The 21,458-nt window shown below is 44.4% G+C and overlaps 1 protein-coding gene and 1 non-coding gene across 2 annotated transcripts in view; both read left to right on the forward strand.

The window, feature by feature from the left end:
• Window positions 1–4,629: 4,629 nt before the first annotated feature.
• The window catches only part of CERS6 (ceramide synthase 6), a 131,313-nt gene continuing 114,484 nt past the window's right edge, over window positions 4,630–21,458 (forward strand). The window contains exon 1 of the mRNA XM_056861264.1: window positions 4,630–4,800. Within this exon, the coding sequence (XP_056717242.1) occupies window positions 4,631–4,800 (170 nt within the window). The 5' untranslated portion in view covers window position 4,630. The remainder of the gene's footprint in view (window positions 4,801–21,458) is intronic.
• Window positions 15,311–15,379, forward strand: TRNAI-GAU (transfer RNA isoleucine (anticodon GAU)). The gene has a single exon. It is a non-coding gene; the product is annotated as a tRNA-Ile (tRNA).

Below are 21,458 nucleotides of genomic sequence, written 5' to 3' on the forward strand. Positions count from 1 at the left end.
TCCCAGGGTCGGCAGAAATTAACAGCACCATCCTCAACAAAGTAAGAAAGCAGGCCTCTGCAGGAAGTTAAACGGACAGTTTGGATGCGTGAGCTCCCCTCTCTAAAAAAGAAAAGAGGAAGCAGCGCTCTTCGGTCACCTTTGCTATGAAAAACCGGGATGTCAATAGCAGGTTCCCTCTTCTCCTCCCCACCCCCGTGTACAGGGCCGGTGCCAGTCATTTTTGCACCCTAGGCGAGGCTAATTACTTGTGCCCCTCCATTGCTAACCAATTTTCAAAAACAGATGTCTTGCAGGGAAAAATAAAAGCAAAAACTTTTTTTATAAGACGTTATAATTACATTCCATAGCACTGCTGTGGTGTGTGTGTGTGTGTGTAAAGTGCCGTCAAGTCGCAGCCGACTTATGGGGACTCCTTTTTTGGGGTTTTCATGGCAAGAGGCTAACAGAGGTGGTTTGCCAGTGCCTTCCTCTGCACAGCAACCCGGGTATTCCTTGGTGGTCTCCCATCCAAATACTAACCAGGCTGACCCTGCTTAGCTTCTGAGATCTGACAAGATCAGGCTAGCCTGGGCCATGCAGGTCAGGGCACTGCTGTGGTACTTATCTTAAAATTTAAAAATGTAAATTGTCAGTTGCATTCCCCGCCCCCAAGAAACCAATCTGTTTTAAAACGGTGCCCCTCTGGGGTCTGTGCCCTAGGCGACCACCTAGTCCACCTTAATGGTACCACCGGCCCTGTCGGCGTGTAGCTGCCTTAGCCAAGGACCATGCTGCAGCTTCCTCTGTCCCTAGCGAGCCGGAGGGTCCGTTGCACGACCGCGCGGCTCCTTCCTGTGGCTTTGCATACTTCACGCCCAGGTTTGCAGCTTATCTGGCTGTTGCCGTCATAATAAAATCATTCATTCATTCATACCCAGGCAAGAAGGGAAGGGGCGAGGAACCCCCCACAAGAAGCCAATGCCAAACCGGGGTGTGTGTGTGTGAGGTTCTCCAGCCAACCTCAGCAATCCCAAAAAGTCACTTGCTCAGACAGGTGGGTCTAAAGCAGGTAAACGTTTATTCAGGATCCGTAGGTACAGCGTAAGCAATCCAGAGGTTCAAAGCTGCTAATGGCAAACCAAACTACAAAGCATAACTTTAAGCACAAATAATTCACAGTGGGTAGCCGTGTTAGTCTGTCTGCAGTAGTAGAAAAGGGCAAGAGTCCAGTAGCACCTAAAAGATTAACAAAAATATTTTCTGGTAGGGTATTGAAGAGCCTGCATTATAGTATTAAGTCCCAATGACCATAACCACAGGAAGAGGTTGATATTTCAAGGCAGTTTGTTTATTAAGCTTAATAATACATACCGGGGGAGAGCTGCCCTAATGCGCAGGACAGCTCGCACACCTAAACAAATTATAACTTCTGATTAGGGATGTTCCAATTACGTAGACTAACTACACATTGGTTGCTTACTTTACTTTCATTAACATAGTATATAGAAATTGGTTGAAGCTGTCTCTAAGCAGATGCTAGGTCTTGTGATCTTGGAAATACAAAACACATTCCTTAAGCATAAGGTAACTTTGAGCTGTGTATTAGTGGAAGGCTGTACCAAGCACAGACAGTCTGATTTACTGGCCCATGGCTCCCGGGTGCCACCTTCCCAAAGCCTCCATGTATGTGCATATGAATACATAGTGTTTTAAACCAGTCCTTATATTCTGGGCTTAGCATTTCTATAAGTGCAAATATGCAGACTGAACATAAAAGCATACAATCAAATAATAATAATGATTACAGGCATTATAGTATGAGCTTTCGTGAGCCACAGCTCACTTCTTCAGCTCACTTCAGCAGTATCTGAAGAAGTGAGCTGTGGCTCATGAAAGCTCATACCCTACCAGAAAATATTTTTGTTAGTCTTTTACTCTTGCCCTTTTCTACTACTTTAAGCACAGGGTCATCCCAGGTGCGAAACCAAGTGGCCTGGGAATTAGGAGATAACGGTGCCTGATAGGAAGTAGGGAGTGAGCAAGCCATAATACTGAAGCTGCCTGCTAGAGACTCAAGGTCAGAGCAGGGGTGGGGGAAGGAAAGGAGCGGGGACAGCTTGAACAGCTCAGAGAAACAAAACCAAAGAATAACACTTGAACAGAAATGGGCCTAACTCATGTCAAGAGCCGGCCTGGACAGCATGACCCCTGATAGCGTGAAAAAACAAAACTACCAGGTACACTTGAACAGCAAAACCAATAGAGACACTTGAACAGAAATAAGCATGACTCTTATCCAAAATGGATTTTACTACTTTAATTAGTGAGTTATAGAAACTAGGTTTAATATTTTCATATTTTACTGTCAATAGATATTTTTTAAAACTGCTAAGACGCTTCTTCGGAAGTCGGGTGATGGGTCACTTCTTTAAGGTGGGTGGAGGGTCGAAGGGGTATCTTTTTGGTCTTTATAATCTGGTAATTACGAATGTATTAACAAGTATATATAGATACTCCTTTGTATTTTCTTATGTTAATTTTATTTTCTTATGTTAATATATATATACAAACATATAATATATATATATATATATACAAACAAATTTTCATTGTATTTGTTTGTTTTTGTTTTATGTGTTATGTTATAAAAATTAATAAAAAAATTTTTTTAAAGCGTGAAAAATGGGCCTAACTCATGTCAAGAGCCTGCCTGGACCCCTGATAGCGTGAAAAAACAAAACAAAACTACTAGGTACACTTGAACATCAAAACCAAGAGACACTTGAACAGAAATAAGCATGACTCTTATCCAAAATGGATTTTACTACTTTAATTAGTGAGTTATAGAAACTAGGTTTAATATTTTCATATTTTACTGTTAATAGATATTTTTTAAAACTGTTAAGACACTTCTTCGGAAGTCGGGCCACTTCTTTAAGGTGGGTGGAGGGTCGAAGGGGTATCTTTTTGGTCTTTATAATCTAGGTAATTACGAAATGTGTTAATAAGTATGTATAGATACTCCTTTGTATTTTCTTATGCTAATTTTCTTCTCTTATGTTAATTTTCTTTTTTAATATATATATATATATATATATATATATACACACACACACACACATATACATATATATATACACAGACATATACACACACACACATACATATATACACACACACATACATATATGTATATATATAATATATATTATTTTTATTGTATTTGTTTTATGTGTTATATTATAAAAAGTAATAATTTAAAAAAAAACATGAAAAATGGGCCTAACTCATGTCAAGAGCCTGCCTGGACCCCTGATAGTGTGAAAAATGGGCCTAACTCATGTCAAGAGCCTGCCTGGACCCCTGATAGCGTGAAAAAATGGGCCTAACTCATGTCAAGAGCCTGCCTGGACCCCTGATAGCGTGAAAAAATGGGCCTAACTCATGTCAAGAGCCTGCCTGGACCCCTGATAGCGTGAAAAAATGGGCCTAACTCATGTCATGAGCCTGCCTGGACCCCTGATAGCGTGAAAAAATGGGCCTAACTCATGTCATGAGCCTGCCTGGATCCCTAATAGTGTGAAAAATGGGCCTAACTCATGTCATGAGCCTGCCTGGACCCCTGATAGTGTGAAAAAATGGGCCTAACTCATGTCATGAGCCTGCCTGGACCCCTAATAGTGTGAAAAATGAGCCTAACTCATGTCAAGAACCTGCCTGGACCCATGATAGCGTGAAAAATGGGCCTAACTCTTGTCAAGAGCCTGCCTGGACCCCTGATAGCGTGAAAAATGGGCCTAACTCATGTCAAGAGCCTGCCTGGACCCCTGATAGTGTGAAAAAATGGGCCTAACTCATGTCAAGAGCCTGCCTGGACCCCTGATAGTGTGAAAAAATGGGCCTAACTCATGTCAAGAGCCTGCCTGGACCCCTGATAGTGTGAAAAAATGGGCCTAACTCATGTCATGAGCCTGCCTGGACCCCTAATAGTGTGAAAAATGAGCCTAACTCATGTCAAGAGCCTGCCTGGACCCCCGATAGCGTGAAAAAACAAACCAAAACAAAACTACCAGGCACACTTGAACAGCAAAACCAATAGAGTCACTTGAACAGAAATAAGCATGACTCTTGGGGGCATGACTCCTGACAGGGGGCTCTTTTCCCGCCCGCCTCCCCAAGCCACAACGCAGCCGCCCAGGGGCCGCCATCTGCGCCGAGCCACGCTAGTGGCGGGAGCGTTACGGGGCGGTTGTTTTTTTGGGGGGGGGGTTGTGTTGTTGTGGCTCGGCTGACGCGGCCGGGAGCCAATCAGACGGCGACGCCGGAAGGGCCTTGGGACGGAGGAGGCGGGCCTCCGTCTCCTGGCTACCCCCCCTTCCAGAGTTGTGCGCGGGGGAGGGGGGGCGAAGAGGGAGGGGAGCCGCTGCCGCTCAGGGAGGGGTTTAACGCGGCGCCGGAGCAGGATCCGAGGCGTTCTGAGCCGCGCGCACGCGCACCCACACACACGCGCGCGCTCTCTCTCTCACTCACACACACACACATATATGTGCAGACGGGCGAGCATCTCCCTCGCCCAGCATCCTCGGGAAGGCGCAGGAAGGAAGGAAGGAGGGTGGGTGGGGGGTCCGCGCGAGACAAAGCAGCAAAGATGGCAGGGATCCTCGCCTGGTTCTGGAACGAGCGGTTCTGGCTGCCGCACAATGTCACCTGGGCGGACCTGAAGAGCACCGAGGAAGCCACCTTCCCCCAGGCGGAGGACCTCTACCTGGCCTTCCCCTTGGCCTTCTGCATCTTCATGATCCGCATAGTTTTCGAAAGGTGAGGCTCGGGCCCCTTCTCCCCACCCCCAGCCCCCCGTGGAAGGAGCTGCTCCCACCGCATCAGACAGTGGCCGAGTCGATCTCTTTGTGCTTTTAATTCACAGCGGGTCGCCGTGTTGGTCTGTCTGCAGTCGTAGAAAAGGGGCAAGCGTCCAAAAGACTAACAAGGATATTTTCTGGCAGGGTGTGAGCTTTCGTGAGCCACAGCTCACTTCTCTTGCTGCATGTAGTAGTAGAAAAGGGGCAAGAGTCCAGGAGCACCTTAAAGACTAACAACAATATTTTCTGGCAGGGTGTGAGCTTTCGTGAGCCACAGCTCACTTCTTCAGATACAGCTAGAATGTGAATCCATCTGTCTTTAAGTAGAGGAGAGTGAATTCAGACAAGCATTAGTATAATTCACAGTGGGTAGCCGTGTTAGTCTGTCTGCAGTAGTAGAAAAGGGTAAGAGTCCAGTAGCACCTTAAAGACTAACAAAAATATTCTCTGGCAGGGTGTGAGCTTTCGTGAGCTACAGCTCACTTCTTCAGATACAGCTAGAATGTGAATCCATCTGTCTTTCAGTAGAGGAGAGTGAATTTAGACAAGCATTAGTATAATTCACAGCAGGTAGCCGTGTTAGTCTGTCTGCAGTAGTAGAAAAGGGGCAAGAGTCCAGTAGCACCTTAAAGACTAACAAGAATATTTTCTGGTAGGGTATGAGCTTTCGTGAACCACAGCTCACTTCTTCAGATACAGCTAGAATGTGAACCCATCTGTCTTTAATTCACAGTGGGTAGCGGTGTTTGTCTGCAGTAGTTGAAAAGGGCAAGAGTCCAGTAGCACCTTAAAGACCAACAAAAATATTTTCTGGTAGGGTATGAGCTTGCGTGAGCTGTGGCTCACCAAAGCTCATACCCTACCAGAAAATATTTTTGTTAGTCTTTAAGGTGCTACTGGACTCTTGCCCTTTTCTACTTTTAATTCATAGTCTTTGTTCTTCCCATACCGTACCAGAAAATATTTTTGTTAGTCATTAAGGTGCTACTGGACTCTTGTCCCCTTTCTACTTTTAATTCATAGTCATTGTTCTTTCCATACCCTACCAGAAAGTATTTTTGTTAGTCTTTAAGGTGTTACTGGACCCTTGCCCCTTTTCTACTTTTAATTCATAATCATTGTTCTTTCCAGAGGTTCTTTCCAAGAATCATTGTTCTTTTTTTGGGGGGGGGAAGGGGGCTAATTGTTGAGTTGGGGTCACGGGGTGCTTGGATTAAACTTCTCTGAAGAAGGGGGGCGGGGTGGTGGTCTTCCCTATCAGCATTTTGGATCACCCTGGATAAATGTGTGTTTGGGTGTGTGTGTGCAAAGATAAGGCTTTGCTTTCCCCCTTTGGAAATAGGTTTTTTAAAGTTAGCCTGTGTTATCTCCCCCCCCCTTCCCTTAGACCAGCTTCCTTTCCATCCTTCCCCCCCTCCCAGGCTGATGTAAGCAGTTCTGTGGTTGGAAGGTGAAATTCCACAGACCGATAACCGTCTCAGATGCTAGTCTCAGGCGGGTGCTAGAGAATTTTAGGCTTCTGACCAAAAGGTTTTTGAGACTGTGGCCTCTGCCATTGCTGGGCGCACGCTGCCTTTTAACACCCTGGTGGTTTCATTTCTAAAATGAGAGAGCGGAGTTCCATTAAGATGCTGGACCTTCAGACCTGAAAACCCCGCTGGCTAATAGCAAAGATGTGTACGAATGGGGTGTCAGCAGCACCCAGTGGCACTCTGCACATGCCTGGAAATACTTGCAGCTCCATTCATATGTCCCAGGTCTGCTCTGAGGCATTTGATGCTGGGTGGTGGGGTTAAATCTCAGTGATCACTGGCTGAAATCATGCCCTTAAATATCCCACATGCACAATTTTCTGTGTGTTTTTGACAAATTTGTATGGAACAGCTGAATGAAAATAAATTTGTTCCCTTTTAAAGTTTTCTGTAGGACACTGACTTAGTTTGTAGGCTTTAGGAGAAGCAGATCAGGATCATAAAGCAAACAAAGTGGCAAAATGCTCACATCCAGTACACTCTTATCAGTAATCATTATTCATTTTTATAGGAATCTCTTTGACATTCAACAAACTGCTAATACTCGCTACATGAAAAAGGTTAAAGGACGGTTAGCAGTTTCTCCCATCTTTCCCTGGGTTCTCTTGGGTTCGTTTCAGGCTGGACTGTAAAAGGCACAAATGGGGGTGATCAGAAGAAAATGGAAAAAGAGAATTAATACAACTTGCTGATTGCCATGATACTTAACTAAGAGAATTTGTTAAATTTTAGTGTTCATTTACATCCGCATACGTAGCTCATGTTTCCTAAATACCAGTCCAAAGAGAGAACACTTCATTGTATCAAGAGTGTCTATTTGTCAGCAACCAGTTTTATTCATCAGATATTCCAAGCACCTGAACACGCTATGCAGTATGCTCCTCTCACTTGGGGTAAACTAGAGTCTAAAGAGGAAAAAGGTAAAGCGGCAGCTATAGTTACCGATCCACGCAGACACATATTTCGTTCCCAAACAGGGAGGGGTCCAGGTGAGTGGACGGCCACAATTCCAGAAGGGGAAAGTAGACATGTGGTATGTGAACAGACCGGGCACTCCAAAGCTGCATAAACACAGTTAGTTTGGAGTGAGCATACGCTTTGGAACGCTTCCGGTCCCACTGATAGGGCAGGAAATGGAGTCATATTCTTTCCAGACTTGGAAGGAAGGAATGGGCAGGGTGGGTAAACCAAGTATTTCTTCTTTTTGGCCAGAAGGCAGTAAAAAGGTGGTTTGGGTTCCTGGGAATATTTCCAAAGGGAGGTCTCCAGGTGGGAAAATGTATGTTTGGGGGGGCAGTTTTGGTTTGATCAGTGATGTGAAGCTTCGGCGGGCGGTTCCAGAATGGTCTGTCTGAAGATTTTGTTTTAATTAAAGTAATCCCCAATTGAAAATAGTGAAGATCACTGTAACTTAGCTATAAATATATTGCTTACTACTGCTTAGTGATGGGTTTTACATACAGACGTGTGTATGTATGTATATAAAATAAAACCTGGCAAATAGATAGAATCAGAAGGTATGGTGGGAACACCACATACATGTCGTTCACCTTCTAAAGCAATATAATCCGAAGGGGTTACACTTTATTTGTGTTTTAAGTGGAGTGAGCACTGCCTCCTTCATCCCCATACAGGGAAGATCATGGGTTTCGCCTAGTTTTGGGAAATGCAAATGTGTGTACAGTTTGATGCCTGAGGAAAAGACCAGAAGAGACAGGAAACAGGCAAGAATGGGCTAATCAAAGAATAGATGTTGTAGAAACTTCACAGCTCTTATGATGAGGAGGGGATGAATGAGGGGGACAAAGGAGTCTGAGGAAGGCTGGTCAAGAGATTGTGCAGCTAGAGGTAAAAAGTAGGCATTGTCTTAAGAACAGGAAATGGTGGATGAACCTGAAGAAAAAAGGAGTCCAAAACAAAGACTGGGACGCAATACAGGGCCTAGCAATGGATGCTGCTGACAGGACAAAAATAGTCTGGGAAAGGAGAGAGCCAAGGGGACATATTGTTGCTAAGTTTAGAGTCTAGTGGGAGAAACTCTGCTGGTTGCAGCCTCTGTTGTCAGAGCGGCATGGTGATCTGGCAACCTTAAGAGGGCAATGAAGTCCAAGAAACAGCTAGTGGAGCGGGCTGTAATTTAATGTGATGATTTAAACGAACCAGCCACCTTTTCTGTTGTGGTCAGCTTTAAACAGTGTTAGCAAGTCAAGATAAATAAAAATGTCGTGTTGAAGAGTCTTTCCCATTTGTCTGCTGGGGTGTATTGGCATGGCTGCGCCTGAAGGTACCTTGTTGAGTATGAGCTACTGTGAAGAAGCAATGGGCCCTGTAAAAGATTTCAGAAACAGTACAGATCCAAGAGTTCTCAGCATAAGCAGTACCAGCTTGAACTAGGTTGTTTTTGGAGTCTAGATTTGCACTCCAGTTTGAGTAGAGTGTGGCTGTGTTGTTTTGCAGCTGAGTGAAAGTCCAGATCAAGAGTCCCCAACCTGGTACCCGTGAACACCTTTCTTGACGCCCACCAAGTGTTTTTTGAAAGTGTGTGGGGCTGTAGCCCTGCAGGACTTCTAATCTGATCCCGACAGTGGTGGGGGGAAGCCTTTTCCTGTGGGCCATTTTCAACAATCAGCCCTCCCCCATTCTGTTTTCTGACCCATCAGAACAAAAACAAACACCCCCCCCCCCCCGTATCTTATGACCATCCTTGCTACATACAACCTGTATTTCTTTTAAAACCAAAAGCCAGAAAATCAGTCATGGATCTCCGGACATCACATGTAGATTTTCCCTTAAGGAACAATCCATGAATTGATGCTAAATTAGTCCCAACACTATTTTTGTGTTCTTCAAAAGCTTGGGAGGGGAATACCATTTGGGTAATGGGGATAACTGAACCCTGCCTGCAGCTTCTCTGCTCCACAATTCCCAATCCTCCAGCTGTTTTCCTCCCACAGTGTAGATGGGGCTTCAATCACGTCTTTGCTGTCTGAAATGCACATTTTTGAGTGACACATAGGAGAGGTGAAGCTGTTTTGGGAAACATGCCTTGTATTCTCGATCCACCTGGAGAATTGCTGATAGACAGTGGGTATAAATATATCCTAAATAAATATATCTTATGTGCCTACAGAGGCCTGAAATGCCGCTGGGGGTCTGGAGTGGGCAAATGGTGGTCAACAGACAGGATTGCTGTGTCCTCCCCAATACCCCTTTCTTCTTCCCTTGGCACCCGCCCACCCTTGGCACCCGCCCACCACCTTTTGGATTGATTCTATTTTTTTCTCTCTCTCTCTTCTTGCTCTTAGGCATCTTAATTTCTCAAGAAATTCCCCAACGCCAAGGAAGTTTAGTTCTTGAATGTACACTAAATTAAACAAGGCTATGTTAAGATAGCTAAAGACCAAGTCATGCACAGCTGACCTTGCATAGTTTCTACCTATTTTTTTTCTGAAAGCAGAATTAGCTTGCCTGTGCAGAGAGCTCAGTGGTTCTGCTTCTGTTCTTTCAATTCATTTTCATTGTTCAGTGCTGAGTGAAGTTTTCATAAAGACAACAAGTTTCATATGGGGCTTTGTGAACAACATGTACATATAGAAGCTTTTGTTTGTGATGGAAAAGCAATTAGCCAAGGAGGAAGTTTCAACATGAACTCTGAATTAACTTGTCTGTAGATCCTCTCATGAAAACCTTAATTAACTTCACTTCCTTTTCTTGGGAGGGGGATCCTTTTTGCTGCTTCAGGCAACTATCTTTTAAACAACTGATTGAAATACTATAAGAGCTACCTATAAATCATTGACACTGTGATAACTGTGAAAAATTGCTACATCTGAAAAATGCTCTTGTATAAGGTGCATGAAATGTGGACTGTTAGCAGCTTGGTGGCCTGTTGTCCAGGATCATGAAGCTGGACATTTTCACAGGTAACACAAAAAGGCACCATTTGGTCAAGAATGTAGCAGTTAACCCAAGAGAAAGCAGGAGAGCCTTTATTATTTAACCTGTAGAACAGATGTTTTCTCATTCAACTTAAGAGGTGCAGGAAATGCAATTCAAGTTATATCACTTGCGAAAAATGCCTGTGTTTCGAAACATGGCTGTGGCACTCTTATTGACTTTAGCAGCAAAACAATGGGGTCATTGCATAACTAGATTGGGTACTGTAGTTGTGATGTGATATGAAGCATGCTCTGTCATCCTCTACAGACCTGCCCCATAGACCTGCTCAGCTAAATTAGAAATGAACCGGCGCTGAAGTTAGAAATCTGGTCTTGTTTCTCACCCGTGCTAAACAAAACAAAATCCCATTCTGTTATGTTGCACTATACATTAGCAATACTGTTTCCCCGTCTTCTTTATAGTCTCTTCTTCATGAGCTTTGGATCTGCTGTTGTGAAGTAGCTGCCGAGGAGGTCCGGTCTGCTCTCCAGCAAACCGGTTCCTCTTTGGGTCAAAAGTTGCCAAATCTTTTCCTAAGAAAACCCAAACTTCCCACTGGGCTTCAGGATTCCCCCTAAAGCACAATATAGGTAGATTCTGCCACCAGCTCTTAGTTCCAAAAGGCTAACTTTCCCAGGGAGCTGCTAAGAGCAACTCTTCCCCAGCTAGTTTCCAAAAGGCCAAAAAGATAGCGCCAGCCCTGCAGAGTAGATGCTCTGCAGGGGGGGTAGCTGTCAACAAAAGTTACAAAAGGTAGGTGGTTTTCACACACATGCACACACGCATTCAGACGCTTAGATTTAGCCCTAAGACCAAAAAGGGTTTAGCAGACTTTAAAGTAAAGTCAAAGATTTTTATTCTAAAGAAATGTGCTCGTTACAGAAAGAAATATATTTGTGAGGCAAAATAGCATAAATTAAGAAAGACTATTAATTGCTAACTACACAGTAATTCCTAGGCATTTAGGCGAAGCTTATGAGAGGTTACAGAGACAAAGGACTTGCTTCCAAGTCTTTACCAGATTTCCAATTGTAAGGATCATTCTTGCCCCTTCTCCCTGGGGCAGAGTGATCACAGAGTGATGCAGCATGAGGGTACGCCACCGTGTCACCAAAACTCCATACATCTATCCAAAAGAAGTTTATTCTTATACCTTTCGAACTCACCAGCTGGTGATCAGTCAGCCAATGAATTCCTCAGGAAAACAATAAACCAATTTCATATTTGTCATGTCACTAGCCAACTTCTTGAAGACATGAGATAAGTTGTATTCCTGCAGTGAATGCAAATTATCAGGAGATTCTCAGAGCCAGCGAGGGCTAAGGTATGACAGGATGTGCCACCTTGGAGACAGATGGGCCATCAGTGAGCAAGCTTCAAAGGGAAGGTGGTTTGGGAAAGAGTTCCTTCCCCCTCTCTCACAGACTACAAACAGAGCTTTAAAATACATTTGCTAGGGGTAACTAGGCTGCAGCCTGAACAAAAGTTTTGAGCGAATGTTGTGCAGTATTGTTGCAAAAGGAAATGCACGGTGTATTTCCTTTACAGTAGCTCCATTAAGAAAAGAATAGAGTCCATTCAGATAACAGCTTTTCCAGTATCTGTTATGCATTGTAGCATGTGCCCATGCCCAAGATGTGGTAAAATCTTCCTTGCTATTTGGTTGGGTGATACAGATGATCAAGGTCCTCTGGATGAAAGAAGCTCATCTTGATGGTAGTTTGAGAATTTACATGGGCTGAGTCTGGTTTAATTCTCATTGAGGTGGTAAACCTGTTTCTGGGCTAGACTGAGTTGCCTGTTCCCTGATAGTTTTCTATGTGGACAGATTTTTTTTTAAATGGTATGGTGTTCAATCAGGCTTATCAACTCTAGTGAAGACACAACACTGGTCTCTTATTGTGAAGATTCTATCTGGAACTAGAGGGTATCATTTTGATAGTTGGGAGACTTTCCCATCATCCTTTGAGGCAGGAAACAAGTCACAATTCTTTGGTTCCTCTTCCATTTGTAGCTGCTCCTACTCAGTTGTGAGATTTCCAGAGCCCCAGGAGAAGCTACTGTTATACATTTAAACAAACATACTGCCATATTGATAACATAATCACAACAGGTGGTAAACAGTTTGGAGGAGTCCATGAAGAAGACAATATACAAAATACAGTAACAATCATTACTGAATGGGAAACGGACATTAGCTCCCCCCCATGTTGAAAAAATAAAATACCCTCCTTCCGAGCATGACAAAATGATGCCGTCAGGTTCCAGACAGAAGGAACTTTCACTATAAGAGACCAATGTTCTGTTCTCATCTGGAACCGAAGGCATAATTTTAATAGTTGGGATGTCCAACAACTATAGAGGAATCCCAGGGTGAGACCTCTTATAATACAGAGACATGTCACAGGACATTCTGTAGGATTCTCAACCCACAACCTATGTCAGCTGAGACTATGGTATAAAACTTATACCTTACAAATATAGACACAGATACCCATATTGCTGCTCTACAAAGGGGCACTTGTGCCAAAAACAACTAATGAGGCTGTGCTACATGAGCATGCCATAATGACCATGGGCAGAGGTAGACCTCTTGCTTCATAAGCTGCCACTATACCCAGATATAGCCATCTGCTTTGGGGTCTTTTGGACCTGTTCTTGCCCTGATGGAATGCCACAAATAAGGAGCCTAACTTTCTCAGTGGAGATGTTCATATTCTCAGGGCCCTCCTTAAGTCCTAAGTATGCCACTACTTTCCCCTCAGGTGAGAAGGACTGGGGCAAAAGCATTGGAGACGGATCTCCTGACTCCTATGAAAACGAGGGGCTGTGGGTCAGTGGTAGAGCATCTGCTTGGAATGCAGAAGGTCCCAGGTTCAATCCTCGGCATCTCCAGTTAAAGAGACTAGGAGAGTAGGTGATGTGGTGTGAAAGACCTCTGCCTGAGACCCCGCATCCAGTCTGAGTAGACAGTACTGACTTTGATGGACCAAGGGTCTGATTCAGTATAAGGCAGCTTCATGTGTTCAGGTATTTACCTTTGGGGAATGAAAGTTGTGTCTGTACGTAGGACCGCCTTGTTTTTTGGAATACATATATGCCTTGATTAATGGAAAGTGCATTGAGTTCCAAGACCCTTCTGGCTGATGTAATTATAGCCAGGAATAAGATTTTAATAGTCTGAACCTGAAAAGACACTTCTCATAATGGTTCAAAGGGAGGTCTAGTTAATGTCTGGAGACCGCGTTCAGTCTCCATGAGGGAAAGTGATGAATTGTAGGGGGACAAGAAAGGAATTTTCCTTTGAGAAACCTCTTAACTCCAGGGACCTTTAGATATAAAGACTCTCCCAGTTGGGCTGAAGGATGGATTCAAAGATGGATGTCTGGTAGGGTGGTCATGATGCTCTTTCTCTTGCACCATCTTTTGAAGGTTGCCTGGGTGCAGTTCTTCAGAGTTCTTCTGGATGCCAACGTTACTTTGATAACCTCTTTGGAAAAACCCTGCCCTTGTAAAGTCTTCCACTCAATCTCCACATGACTAAGCGGAGCCACTCCAGGTCTGGAGGATATATGGGACCCTGAGACAGGAGATGTTTCCATTACAGTAGGGGTCCACAAAGCTTGAAGTTTGAGAACTGTGGAACCTCGGTCAGTGGGGTATGGCACAGATCACTGCCTCCTCCTTCTGAGTTATCTTTTCAAGCTTCTTGAGGATGGTCAAAAAATGGAGGGAAGGTAGATAGAGGACCTTTCACCCCAGAAAAAGAAGAGGAGTAGTAGTTGGTTTTTATATAGGAAGAATCAAACCGGTTTACAATCACCTTCCCTTCCCCTCCCCACAACAGACACCCTGTGAGGTAGGTGAGGCTGAGAGAGTGAGAGTAGCCCAAGGTCACCCAGCTGGCTTCATGTGTAGGAGTGGGCAAATCCAGTTTACCAGATTAGCGGCCACCGCTCATGTGGAGGAGTGGGGAATCAAACGCGGTTCTCCAGATCAGAGACCACTGCTCCAAACCACCGCTCTTAACCGCTACACCATGCTGAAGAAGTGAGGGCGTCCACTTGTTCCACTTCCTTGTAATGGAAGCAGCTGAAGTGTGTGTGTGTGTGGGGGGTCATGTTCTGCCACGAGGCGAAGAGATTGACTAGTGCCAGCCAGTTGCAGATTTGTATGAATACTGAATGGTATTGTTGCCGTTCTCCTGGTAATACTTACTGTCTGCTGAGCTAAAATGCTTCCATGTTGTCCATCTCCCTGATGTGGTCCACTCTCAGGTTGAGAATCTTCAGGAAAAACAACCTGCATTTTCCTGCATTGTGCAGGGGGTTGGACTAGATGACCCTGGTGATCCCTTCCAACTCTATGATCTTAACCTATGTGTTTCAACCTGGAATATGCTGGATTTTGTCATGATGTTGGTGAGGATCCTCACATTCCTATGCCACAGTTGGTCCTGGAAGTGAAAGAGTGTTAGCCAAGTGGCTCTGAGCTCTAGAGATTTGTGCTAGAAGTAGGTAAGTATAGAATAATCAGAATAAAGCACATTAGGAAAATGAGGCCGAACTCTCAAGTTTCCTTGCTGACTCATTGGAGGCAGAAGAACCGAGTAAAAGTGGCTACAGAGCCAAAGGATTGCAGCTTGTTTCCTGCCTCAAAGGAGGATGGGAAAGTCTCCCAACTACCAAAATTATGCCCTCAGTTCCAGACGAAAACTAAGCTTATATATAAGGCTTTACATAAATTTGACAAAGTGTGCCTACCATTACCTCACTGAATATTTCATCTGTGTAGTATAGGTTGCCAAAACTAGACAAGGGGTAGAATTAGGGGAGTGTTATGGGGAGGAGGAACTTTCTTAAAGAGAAAAATGATCAACATTCTCATTACAAAAATCACAAATTACATAATAACCAGTGTGATGCAGTGGTTGGTGTGGCAGATTAGGGCTTGGTTTGCACATAGTAGAATAAGATGGTAGATGAGCTACAGGGAAGGGCTGTGGCTCAGTGGTAGAGCATCTGCTTGATAAGCAGAAGGTCCCAGGTTCAATCCCTGGCATCTCCACTTAAAGGAACCAGGCAAGTAGGTGATGTGAAAGACCTGGAATAGCCGCTGCTGGTCTGAGCAGACAATACTGACTTTGATGGACCAGGGGTCTGATTCAGTATAAGGCAGTTTCATGTGTTCATGTGAATTTTAATATACAGCTTGATTAAAAATTGCCTGCAAGTACATAATTTTTAGAGTTCCAGCCTAGCTCGTCACATGCTGCCCTACTTTTCTATTTACAGGGAAGCGGAATGGGCCTTTGAGAAATGCCATTTCTCACCTGCATCTATTCTGTCAATTCAGCAATCTGCCACTTCGTTGGTTCTATCCTGGCTAAATCCTGACTGAAACAGGGACTAAAGGAGGCTAAAGCAACCATGCGTTTTCACCCATTTATACCTCGCCTTTCTACCCAACGGGGACCCAAAGCAGTTTACGTCATTCTCCTCTCTTCCATTTTATCTCACAACAACCCTGTGAGGTAGGTTAGGCCGAGTCTGTGTGACTGGTCCAAGGTTGCCCAGCAACCTTTCATGGCAGAGTGGGGATTTAAACCTGGGTCTCCCACATCCTAGTCTGACACTCTGACCATTACACCACATTGGCTCTCATTTCTTGCCTTTACCTATGTCAGGTCTTACAGAGGGTAAAATGAGGAAGAGAAAATGAATATTTCCCTGAGCTCCTTGGTAGGGAGACAGAATAGTAGATGGGATTTTTCTGTTGGTTTTGCTGTGATTGAGGCCTACTGCATTGTCAATAATAGTCAGCATGTAGTTTTCTATCAGTGCAATCCTAATAATGTTTTCCTGGGAGTAAGCCAGGAGTAGGATTCTGAGTAGACATGCTTAGGATTACTCTCTAAAACTAATAAAAACTAAATAATAGTTTTTATTTTAGGAAAGTGATTGTAAGCTGGTTTGATTCTTAAGTGGTAGAGAAAGTCAGCATATTAAAAACCAGCTCTTCTTCTTCATTATGCATTATCAGGCCAATTTTTTGTTGTTGGTTTGTTTCTGCTTTTTGCAAAGACAGCCTTTGAAATTGTTTTGTTAAGGAGAAAGGTTTTCTTTGGCTCTAGGACCCAGCTCTAAAACATGAGTCAGGCTCGTTTTTCAGTCTTCGGAGTTTCTTAAATTAATTACCATATGTTCTAATTATTGCTACCACAAAACCTACCGTATTTTTCGCTCCATAAGACACACTTTTTTCCTCATCAAAAGTGAGGGGAAATGTCTGTGTGTCTTATGGAGTGAATGTGTGTGTTACCGTAACTGGAGCTGAATCGCCGAGAGGAAAGTGCTGGGGTTCCTGTGTCTGTCCGGCAGAGCGCTGCTTCCTCCCTGCTGCATAGAGAAGGCTGCTGGGGTTCCCTTTCATAAGGTTGCCTCCCCTCCAAACCCCGCCCCCGAGCCCATAAGGGTTGGGCCCTTTTGCCTGCTTCCGGGTTGGGCGGCGGTCTCTGGACGCACTGCTGGTCCCGATCTCCCCCTGGCTGTGCCCGGCCGACGCTCAGCTGGTGGTTAAGAACTAAATTCATCTCCCACAACTGAATACTGTAAAATTAACATATAAACAAGCAATGACAAAAAATCAGCATTACGCCACACAACAAAACATGTTCTGATGTGAAATGATAAATAAGCTCTGTATTTCTCAAAGAGAGACACTACAATAAAATCTTTGCTAAAAATACTAGGCGCTTCTGTGCAATTTCTAGGCACCACGGCAACCTAGCACCTGCTAAAAATACTGGGCACCACTGAGATTTCTAGGCACCACGGCAACCTAGCACCTGCTAAAAATACTGGGCACCACTGAGATTTCTAGGCACCACGGCAACCTAGCACCTGGGATTTGTCAAGCTCTACTCTAACCACTATACTATGCTAGAAATATTGGAGCCAGTATAGAAAGCAAGTGGTTAAGAATGGAATTCATCTCCCAAAACTGAATACTGTAAAGTTAACATATAAACAAGCAACGACAACAAAAAATGCATTATGCTGCACAATGAAACATGTTCTGATGTGAAATGATAAATAAGCTTTGTATTTCTCATAGAGAGACCCTACAATAAAATCATCGCTAAAAATACTAGGCACTTCTGTGCAATTTCTAGGCACCATGGCAACCTAGCACCTGGGATTGTCAAGCTCTAACCACTATACTATGCTAGAAATAGCTCTGAAAGTGTATTTCCTGCCTTGCATTGTCCCTTGTATGTATACGGGCCTCTTTTGTCTGCTGTGTCAGTGATTTGTAACCAAACAGATTAGCTTGCATTTTTCGCCTTAATCATATTAACACCGTTGAATAACAGGACACATTTATTCATAGACTAGAACCTAATTTCATCCGCTAACATTCTGTGGTAAAGAGATTTAAGTTGCTTTTCCATGCAGTCTTAATTTGGAGTAAGTACCGCTAAACTTAATGGGATTTACTTCTGAGTAAGCACTAGATCAGGCTTTGGGTAACTTTCTCCACATATTTAATATCTGTTCAAAGTGATATAGAGTCAATGCCCTCGACACTCTAATTTTATGCAGTCTTAAAGCGAGGCATTCTGCCTCCTCCCCTGTGCCCTTCTTTTTTGGATTCATAGTAAAAGCTTTTTGGCCTGAAAGTGTACCGACTTTTATTTATTTGGTTCTTGTAGGTTATCCGGGCTGTGTAACTGTGGTCTTGGAATTTTCTTTCCTGACGTTTCGCCAGCAACTGTGGCAGGCATCTTCAGAGTAGTAACACTGAAGGACAGTGTCCTTCAGTGTTACTTGACACTCAGTGTCACTTGACACTGAGAGACACTGTCCTTCAGTGTTACTCCTCTGAAGATGCCTGCCACAGTTGCTGGTGAAACGTCAGGAAAGAAAATTCCAAGACCACGGTTACACAGCCCGGATAACCTACAAGAACCAATGAACTCTGACCGTGAAAGCCTTCGACAATATTTTTATTTATTTATTTGATTTTTGGGCCGTCCTTTCTTGGCCAACCCAGGCTCAGAGCAGCTCCCAACACTTCAAAACAATCTAAAAACAGTAAATAATTACATTAAGTACAACAATAAAACCGGCACCGTTACTGACACAGCAGCAGATACATCTATAATATAACATAATAATACAGCAGCACTAACAATTTGTACTATTTGTGGGAAACAGCAGAGAATGGAGAAGGAGGGGGGAAAGGAGAAGGGGGGCCAGCCAGATGGAAGACTGTCGCTGCCCTCAACCACTTGCCTGGCGGAACACCTCAGTTTTACAGGCCCTGCAGAATGGTTTTGGATCTCACAGGGCCCAAACCTCACTGGGCATAGCTTTTTTTTTTTTTCCATAAAATTTTTATTATTTTTAAAATATTTTACTGTCTGGTACTTTTCAACAACACATTCATTTCATAAATCATACAAAAAACTTTAACAGCGTCATCGAAAAGCATATTAATCTATTAATGAAAAGATATTCACAGGGCCCAAACCTCACTGGGCATAGCTTTTCACCAGGCTTGAGCCAGAGCCAAAACAGCCCTGGCCTTGATTGAGGACAGGGCTAAAGCTATGGTGGCTATCCATGATACTGCGGTTTCTTTTGTAAAGGGACCCACTTGAGACGCAATGGCCTTAACTTCATCTGGGTGGCAGTTCCTAGTTTCACTGACCACCTTACGGGTAATTACACCCTCGGCCTCTCCCTCTCGAGCACTGGTGTTTATTACCTTGGCCAGGATTGGGTTAACGGGCTGATTTGGAGCTTCTTGGCACCCGTAGTCTCCTGTGGGAGAACTGGGTATAGTGAGGCGGAGGGGGCTGGCAGCTCGATTGCAGTTTCTGGGTGAACTGTTGAGATGAGGGCATGTTGCAGCCCTAATTGTTGCCTTAGAGAATTAATCTCTTTGTGGCACGCATCATGTGATACGGCCGCCGTCTCTATCTTAGCCTTCTCGGCCAGATACTGTGCAGCTTGAGTTGCCTTGGACAATTGCGCCATGGCTGCTGCTAATTGCTTTTCCAGTTGTTTGTTATGGAGCACTAGAACTTCTTTCTTCTGGTTGGTCTCCTCCAGAGAGGTGGCTAAACCTCGCTTTTCTAGGTTGAGATCTACTTTTTCTAGAGTGAGTTCTTCCTAAAGCCTCTAGGAAGTGTACTTCTTCCTCTGTCTCCAATATCCTGTTTAAATATTCTCCTTCTGTAGACACCAATTTACTCTGGAGTTCTTCTGCTGCCTCCAGTGCCTTTTTTTGCATGGAGAGGCTGTCTCTAATGTCGGAGTATAGACCCCAGGCTATATGGCGATCCTTCTGTTTGGAGGAAGGCTTGGTTTTCTCGCAGTGCTCTTGGATCGTGTCCCTGAGCATTGTTAATGGGTCAGAGGTTTCTTTAAAGGCTCCCTCTTCCCAGGGACATTCTCCCTTCTTTGCCAGCCATTTCTCCAATTTGGGAAGGTTGGACTGTTTTTTATATTTTGTTTCCAGGATGGTCATGGCAGAGTTTGTATTGAATGCTTAGCAAATGCTCTAAGGAGAAAACTGCTTGTTTTGGTTGCAGGAAAACCCTTTTCTTAGCAGTCCTTCTAAGGAAGGAGAGCGTTTTTGTTTATGGAGACGTTCTTGGTACACTCCTAAGGGAGATGTATACGCCTCGATATTGGGACCCGGTAGCAAACCATTTAAGGAGGGAATGCTGGCCTGTTACACCCTTCTAAGGAAGGAGTGCTCGTGTTTGGTCGTGGAAACGTCTCTTGGCAAATTTCCTAAGGGATAGATGCTGGTTCCACTTGGGAGCGCTTCCTGGCAGATCTCCTAAGGGTGAGCTGCGCGTCCCTGCCTAGTGGGAGTGGCCTCTCCTCGGTCCTAGGTTTTTGGGGTAATTTCAACCCTATGTGTGAGCGCTTCTCCTCGCTCACTACTTCACTCCGCGTCCGGGGTGAGTGAAAAAAAAAGTCCATCTGGCTAAGGCTGGGCGAACGGAGGGGGGGGAGGTTCTCCTATGGGGGAGGGGTTCGAAGCAACGGGGTTTTTTATATGAGCCTGGGCGTAGAACGTGCGGGTGTCTACGTGCAACCTACACTGCAAATCCCAACCCAGATAGATGCAAATGGGGAGTCTCAAGAGAGAGATATGATTCCCAGGGCTTCGCCTTCCAGACCCCTTGCATCGCCGGGAAGTTGGCCCGGATTGCACCTGGACTTTTTGGAGAGCCAAACCCACAAACCCCGCTCACTAGAGCCAAGCACACACACACACACACACACACACAGGTTTTAAATGGCAATTTAGTCGAACTGTCGAGTCTGGTCCAAATCTAAAGAGTCACAGAAACCTCCTCCTACGTCTGCCCGCTGAATACAAACACGTGTCGACTCGTGTGCATTCACACGTGCAGGGTTGCCCGCATTCTCCACCAGTAATCTGTTAGCCAAATTGCCCTTTAACTTGGGGAATTAGAAAGCAAGATGGCAAATTACAATATTTATTTTATAGCGGTATCGCAACCTTTGTCTACCAGAGCCCGTAACTGTGACCTTTAAATAAAGACAGAAGCAATAGATTTCCAATTAAAAGTGTTTATGTTTTTTTCATTCAAGTCAATGTTGCATACACACATACAAAGAATTCTAGGAAGTCAAAAAGAGGAGTTCAAGCACAAATAGGAATTGCTGAGGAGGGGTAATATCTACCTTCAGATGCAGTGTTGTCCAAGTTAATGTAGACTAAGACAGATTGAAAGTTACAACCGAGATGGGGGCAGGGGTTCCCGTAGACTTGACCAGCAAGGCGGGAGGGAGCGTGGTCGGGCTGCGCAAAACCCAAACCGACAGAGTAACTGTAAAGGTGCCAGGAAAGACATAAGGTAAAATAATGAGCTGGGGGCACCCCAGGTATACTGTTTCTCTGGGGGCGGAGAGAGGGGTTTCACCCCTCCTAGGTTCCCAGGTGACAAAAGGTGACAAAAGGATTAAGCTGTGGCTACCGGGGTGGGGTAGTGGGAATTTGGAAATCTATTCTGATTCCGATGGCTTTTGCAACCCGGGAGGAACTGGAAATCTTCTGCTGAAGAGATTAACATTCTGGAACAATGGGTTAGATCTGT

This window comes from Euleptes europaea, chromosome 15 (genome assembly GCF_029931775.1).
Source record: "Euleptes europaea isolate rEulEur1 chromosome 15, rEulEur1.hap1, whole genome shotgun sequence".
In the NCBI taxonomy this organism is placed as follows: domain Eukaryota; kingdom Metazoa; phylum Chordata; class Lepidosauria; order Squamata; family Sphaerodactylidae; genus Euleptes; species Euleptes europaea.